The sequence below is a fragment of the Ovis aries genome, chromosome 11 (genome assembly GCF_016772045.2).
Source record: "Ovis aries strain OAR_USU_Benz2616 breed Rambouillet chromosome 11, ARS-UI_Ramb_v3.0, whole genome shotgun sequence".
In the NCBI taxonomy this organism is placed as follows: domain Eukaryota; kingdom Metazoa; phylum Chordata; class Mammalia; order Artiodactyla; family Bovidae; genus Ovis; species Ovis aries.
Genome location: NC_056064.1, coordinates 34,861,749 through 34,868,862, shown reverse-complemented (window position 1 = coordinate 34,868,862; position 7,114 = coordinate 34,861,749). Strand labels below are relative to the sequence as shown.

The following is a 7,114-nucleotide window of genomic DNA, read 5'->3' as shown; positions in this document are numbered from 1 at the left end:
GGTTACAGGGTGCGTGTGGATGCTGGAGCCACCACGCCCGCTGCCCATGCGTGTCCACTGCCGCACACTCGCACTCGGGCCGTGTGGTTGCTGTGTCCGCGTCGTGCTCGGCCCGAGCGGCGGCTCTTCCTATGGAGGAGGATGGACCCTCCAGGGGGGTGAGGTCAGTGTGCTCGTAGCACCTGTGCTGGTGCCCCAGGATCCCTGCTGGACTCTTGATGCGTCCTAAGGCTCAGTGGCCGTGCAGCACGCTTGTGCTCCTGCAGGTCCTGCTTTAACTGGGAGCCGTGTGCTGCCAGTGTTGACGGGTGGACTTAACATGGCCAAATGTGTCAGTAGGGCTGCCTGTTCACACGGGGGGTGTGGGGTGCGGCACCTTGTCTCCCTGCTTCAGACCGTGGAATCCCTGGAAACGCCACCAAATCGGGGGCCCCGTGAGCTTGGGGATTTCTCATGTATTTATAATTTTTTAAATTCTTACTTGCTTTTTTATTGGAATGTGGCTGATGTACAGTGTCATGCTGGTTTCTGCCCTACAGCAAAGTGAGTCAGTTATACATACTCATATACCCTCTCTCTTTAGATGACCTTTCCGTGTAGGCCATTACGGAGGATTGAGGAGACTCCCTGTGCTCCACAGGAAGTCCTTATCAGTCGTCTAGGAGTGTGTGTATGTCAGTCCCAGTCTCCTAGTTTATCCTCCTCCTTTGTTTTCTACATCTGTGACTCTTATTTCTGTTTCATAAATAAGTTCACTTGTACATTTTTTTCAAAATCGTGCTTTATTTAGTTCACTGTTACTAAAGTAGCAACTAGTCAAAACCAGTCTGCAGGACGTTGTCAGCTTGGGGGCCAGAGTGATGCTCCGTGCAGTAGAGATGGTCCATGTGTCTGTGGACTCCAAGCAGAAGCAGGGTCAGTGTGGCCCTGAGGCTCCAGCAGGCGGGACGCTGAGGGCTCCTGCTCTGGGGGGGTGGGGTGGCAAGCAGCCGAGACAGGACCCCATGGGGGGAAGCGCTGAGTGACGCGGTGTGCACTGTTGAGGGAGGCAGGAAGGCACACAGCAACTGGGGAGCCGCTCCCACCTGAGAGCATGACCCCGAGGGCGGGTGAAGCCAGGGGCCCCAGGGTGATCCCAGCAACAACCACCCAGCCAACTCAGCCAGTGACTCAGCGACTCGGCCCCTCACTGAGGGCCGGGCAGAGAAAGGCTGGCCAGTTCCAGGCATGGAAATTTCGTATCTCAGCCTCTGGCGTCCTGCAGAGATCTGGGGTTCGGTAGGCAAAGCACAGGACTCACAAAAGAGCAAGTAAAAACAGCTTCCTGCCAAGAGACAGGGCAGCAGAGCCAGAGTCCGATGACCTGAATGTTGAAACTGTCAGGTGGAGATTCTGAGTCATTAGGGTTAATGTGTTGAAGGCCCTCGGAAACCGTGTGGAACAGATGGGCCCTCAGTGGAGTGGGGGGGAGCTGCTTGGAAGGACCTTCTAGGAGACCCGATCATGGTGACAGGGACACCCTGGACAAACGTGACGGCGCTGCGTGACAAGGGCGTGTACTGGCCTCAGCCAAGGGAGGCGGCGCTGGGACCACTCAAAGCGAGGGACGGGGCGGAAGCCCAAAGAACAGGGTGCCTGGGGTGTGGGGCAGTACCCAGCAGTTTGAAAGGATGACAGCACAATGAAAAACAGAAAAACTGCAGATGCAAGCTTTCTCAGAGAGCCCCAAGCAGGGTAAATAACAAACCTGCCCACAGCAGAAAACTCCAGGATACATTTTCAAACTGCTAAAAACCAGAATTTATAGGTACACATTGCGAAGAAACAAAAGTGGGAATTCTAGCAGCTGTCTCATCAGAAACTGGGAACCAGAGAGAGTGGAGCAATGTCTCTGAGGTGCTCAAAGGAAGAAACTGGCTTCCCAGAATCTACCCAGAAGAAATCTCAGAAATGAGACTTTCAAACTGAATAAATTCATCACCTGCAGACTCGCACAAGAAGTGCTGAAGGAAGCTCTTTGGACACACCTGGGTCTGCACACAGAAAATGATTTCTAGACTTGAAGGTAAATATACACGGTGTCGTTTTTCTTGTTTTTAATCACTGTTAAGATACTGAGTTTCTAAAGCAAAAATAATACTGATGGATCATGGGCATCGGGACAGCGACACGAAGTTGGGGCAGCCAAATGAAGTGAGGCTGCTTGTGGGTTAAGTGACATCAAGTAAAGGTGTATGTTGCAGATAGCTCTTGGAAAAACGTAGAGAGGGGTAAGCGTAGAGACCAGTGTTTAGAGAAAGTGCAGAGTGGTGGTCACCTGGGGCTGGAATTTGGGACGGAGGAGATGCTAGCCAAAGGCATGAACTCTCAGGGGTGAGACTGACCCGCTGTGAGGCCGTGTCACATGAGAGATCATCTCACGGGGTCCGGAGGGTTGTGGTTGGGGGTCCAGGTATTCCTGACGCCATGCAGAGCATATCCCAATGTATAAATGTGCCATATACAAACTTGCACAGTGTTACCTGTCAGTTACATCTCAGTAAAGCTGGACCTAAAGATGGTGAAGTGGGGCAGGCAGTCAGAGCTGGGCTGAGCCCAGGCTGACCCACTGCCTCATCCTTGCCGGCCAGGTATAGCCACAGGAAGTGGCCACAGTAGGTGGGTGCTGAGTAGTCGCTGCAGACTCTGTCATCCCTACCTTCTCAGAAGAGCTTGCTGAGCTCTGGGCATGGGAGACAGGGTGGCCTCAAGGAGGCCAGTGAGGACTGGTACCCCGGGAACTGGGCTGGAGCTGCAGCAAGCAGCAGGAATCAGATCCATCAGAACAGAAAACATGGATAAAATGGTACTTAAAGTTTCAGATTTTCTTTCCAGCAAGGAAACTCGGTCTTAAAAAGGCAAGGGGGAGAGGATGCCAAAAAACCCCACATAAACTTATACAAAAGACCAGCGGGAAAACTGACCAAAAGGTTTTTGTCTGTGGAAAGCTATATAATCAGGCATGCATTTCCCTGTGTTTTCAGCAGCTCCCACTCCTCCCCTACCCCCCGCTTCAGAAGTCTCTCCTTGGGTTCAGAGAGCTGCAGAGGGAAGGGGAGTCTGCACACCTTTGGAACAAGCCTACCTTCACGTCACGAGCACATTGGTGCAGCTCAGAGCTGTGCCAGGACTCTGCCGGCATCCAGCAGGGCTGCCCAGAGATGCTGCACCAGGCCGTCCCCATTGCCACAGGGGCCCCTCTGAACAGCAGGTCAGAGCTCTGCCTTCAGACAGCTGAAGCAGAGGCGGACTCTGGAAGAACCATGTTTTGGGCAGGATGTATGCCCCCCACTCTCAAGGGCTGAGGTCCTAACCCCGAGAACCTCTAAGTGTGACACTATTTGCAGGTTTACAGACATGATCAAGTTCAAGTGAGGTCATGAGAGTGACTGGTGGCCTTATAAAGGGAAATTTGGACAGAGACACACATTGGCCGTTTGCAACCCAGGATGAGGGCGGGGCAGCCCCTCCCGTCACTGCTATGGCAGGAACAGCCCTGCGACACCTGGGTGGGGAGGCAGGAGGGTCCAGAGCTGAGACCGTCCAGTCTGGGAAGCACGCAGGGCCTGTTAACAGGGGATGGGGAAAGAGGGAGTGTATTTCCTGTCTGCACCTCCAGGAATGTGTGTGTGAACCTTTGGTGCATGTAGGGGTGCCAGGCAGTTTGGGATACAGGATGAATGGTTTGCATAATCTTGTGTTTATCTACGTAGCTGCTTAGAATAGTTTTGTATTTTCAGGTTTGAACGCTACTAAAATATAGGTTTCATTGCTCATGTAGATATTGATATAAAATATATGTATTATATAGAGAATATATATATCATATAGATATTGATATAAATATATGGGCTTCCCCAGTGGTTCAGAGGGTAAAGAATCAGTCTGCAGTGCAGGAGACCTGGGTTCAATCCCTGGGTTGGGAAGATCTCCTGGAGAAGGGAAAGGCTACCCATCCCAGTATTCTTGCCTGGAAAATCCCCATGGACAGAGCTGGTGGGCTACAGTCCATGGACTCACAGAGTCGGACATGACTAAGCGACTGCACAGACATAAAATATATGTAACATCAAAAATTTGTGAATGCTCAAATACAGTGTTACCAGTCAAAATCCATAAAATTTACCAAGTAGGTCTGAAAGAAAAGTTGATGTAAAGAAAAATACTAAACAGTAGTGCAGGTTGGTGTCTAAATGAGCACACTCCCGCCCGTGAACCTGTGGCACGGTCCCAGGCTTTATAAGCAGCTTGATGCCTGGGCTCAAGCTTCTGTCCACCCCACGCCCCTGACTGGTGGGGGCAGCGCTGCACATACACATGTGCAGGGCACACAGGCATGCTGCTTCACGCCTTCCCAGGAGACACGGAAGGGAATGGGTTTTGTGAGGTCGATGCAAGCTGGCACAGCCCTAGTGCACCATTGTCGGCCATGTGCAGAGCCCGCCACCTCCGTCCACATGTGATTTCAGGCCCGCGGAGACCAGGCCTGGAACCCAGGGGCAGCAGGAGCCATGAAACTGGGTGGTCACCACAGGGAGATGCGACCCAAACCAGGACAGTGAGGAGCGGGCAGTGTGGGAGGTTTTATTTCCGCCAAGGGGCCCCGGGGCTGAGTCCAGCAGGGGTGGTGCCTTTACCGCAGGTGCGTTGAGGTGACGGTGACCTACAGGGGAGACCTGGGGTCAAGAATGAGGTCCCTGGCCCTTTCCCCCAGCTCTTTTCCCCGCTGCCCCCATCACCTCTTCCTCCCCTTCTGCCCACCCCCGTCCCCCATTTCTCTGTACCCCCTCACCATTCCCCCAGGTTCACGTGGCCAGGCCTCCTTCCTGCGCTGGTGTGTACACCACCTCGATCCCGCCGTTCGCAGCGCGCACGCAGGGCTGTCCGGCTGCTCTCTGTTCCTGGCTCGCCCTCCTCCCTGTGCGCTCGGACACGGGTGTCGGGGGCGCGCCTGCACTCTCCTGGGTGGGCGCCCTGCACTCCGGGAAGCAGAAGCTACAAGTCTCCACTGGCTCGGGAGGCGTCCCTGCCACGCGGCCGGCTTCCATCCAATCATCTGTGCAGAGAGGAGAGGGCGTTGGCCTCGGCGCGGACCCCTCCTCCTCCGCCTTCTCCCCGAGGCAGCCCGGCCACGCCCTCCTCTTCCGCTGGGGCGGATGTGCAGGTGCGGGTCTTACAGTCCCAAAGCGCCAGGAGACCCACCACCTCCGGTTTTAGCCCTGCGGACCTCACACCCCCATCCCATGCTCCACCCCCCCCCCTTCCTCAAGCCCCTTCTCTTCTCACCTTGCTGTTTGACCTTGTTCATCTGGTCTGAGCGGGTGCTGCACTGACCAGCTCCAGGCCTCCCCAGGAGGAGCTGCCTGGCGCTGTCCCCTTAGAAACAGGGCAGGGCCAGGACAGAGAGATGCCTGGGACCCCAGTGAACACTCACCCTTGGAGGCCTTGGCCTGCGTGGGACACGGCCCTGGGCGGGTCGGGAAGGAGACCTGGACCCCCCTCCTCTTGAGGAAGCAGGCCACGGCCAGCAGGAAGCAGCAGACGATGGCACAGAGACATAGGCCCAGCGTGCTGTAGACCAGGGCCAGCTGGTCAGCGCTCAGCTTCAGCCCTGCAGGCGCTGCCGGACAAGGCCGGGGTGAGAATGAGAAAGGCCTCCCTGAGGCGCCTCTCCTCAGGGAGCAGCCCCTCCTCCTCCATGCTCGCTCTTGCCCTGTCAGCCCAACGCAAGCTCTGTGGTTACCCTTCACCCCCTTGGAGGGTCAGGCTTAGCCTGCTCCCACCCTGGCCTGGAGCAGCCTCTGAGATGGTGGAGCTGGACACCGTTTTTGCTCTCGTCTCCTTTGGCGTGTGACTTGCAGCAGTACCAGAGGTGGCTGGGTGAACAGGGAGATAGCTATCCAGGGAGGGCGTGTGCCTGTCTGACCTGTGGGCACAAGCTTCGAGAGAGAGACAGTGCAGCTGCTTCCGAGTTTGGGGGGCAGGTGTAAAGCCAGGGGCCCTAGGGAAATGGGGTGCTGGTCCCTCTGCCTCTCAGGGCCTGAGCCAAAGCCCTGCCCTCGTCACCTGCCCTGGGCCTCCCTCCACCTGGAGGAAGGGCTGCTGGCCGCCTGCTGCCTTTGGAGCACGCAGTGCATTCTTTAGCATCTCCCAGATCCTCGTGCTCTGGAAGTGAGGGCTGGTCACCTCTTTAGAGACTGAGGTGTAGTCCATGGCTGCATAGCTGTAAAGCGGATGAGGCAGGGGTTCAGTGTGTTCACAGGGTTTTGCAGCCGCTGCATGTGTGCCTGGGGGTGGGCCTAGTCCCGCACCCATCGTGGTGACCCCCCTCTCCCAGGCTCCACTAGGCTGTCTCTGCACCAGTTCTGGCCACCGACAGACTTGCAGCACGGGGCCTTTGTGTCAGCCCCTCAGTGTGTTCCCGAAGCTCAGGCCTGTGGTCACGTGTCATTTGTCTGTCCACAGGGAACACTGGAGTGGTGTCAAACTTGCAGGTTTCCATGTGGACCTTGTGTTCACTCTCATGGATGCATCCCAGGGGTGGAGTGTGGGGCAGATGGCAGCTCCGTGTTGAGCTGTTTGAGGAGCCTGATGGTTTTCAACAGTGGTTGCACAGTCTTATAGTCCATCTTGCAGAAAACAAAACTGAGCCTCAGAATCACCGTGGTCCCAATTGCAGAGCTGGAATCAGTGGCAGGCCTGATGGACTCCAGGCCAGGGCCTGGCCAACCACACACACACATGATGAGCGTGGACACTGGTCCTCTTCCTTACACACACTCCCAAGAGAGAGTTGGATAAAGTGACTGCTGGCCTGTGCTGCCTTGATGTTTACAGAGCTTTGAGCGGGCTGGTGTCACCACCTCAGGCCAGTGGTGCTGACCAGAGCTCAGAGAGGTCTTGGGTGGGGGAGGGAAAGCAAAGACCCTGAGTGAGGCTACAGATCTGGAGGCCGAGATCCTGAGAGGTGAGAGGATCCAGGGAGAGGTCACAGGGTGTGCAGAACCAGGTGACACCATGTTTCCCAGTTCCCAGGTCTCTCCGTCTGCTCCTATGCACCCCGGGATAAAGGGAA

General features: G+C 55.7%; 1 protein-coding gene across 5 annotated transcripts in view; it reads right to left on the bottom strand.

The window, feature by feature from the left end:
- Positions 1-763: 763 nt before the first annotated feature.
- TNFRSF13B (TNF receptor superfamily member 13B) overlaps positions 764-7,114 on the bottom strand; it is a 29,333-nt gene continuing 22,982 nt past the window's right edge. For 4 of the 5 annotated variants that reach the window (XM_042255769.2, XM_042255768.1, XM_004012742.5 and 1 more), the window contains 3 exons: positions 5,474-5,659; positions 4,832-5,095; positions 4,603-4,702 (listed from right to left, as the gene is read on the bottom strand). In XM_042255769.2, the coding sequence (XP_042111703.1) occupies positions 4,845-5,095; positions 5,474-5,659 (437 nt within the window). In that variant the 3' untranslated portion in view covers positions 4,603-4,702; positions 4,832-4,844. Of the gene's footprint in view, positions 1,037-4,602; positions 4,703-4,831; positions 5,096-5,473; positions 5,660-7,114 lie in introns of those variants that run through there. The other variant, XM_042255767.1, reaches the window with a different exon arrangement.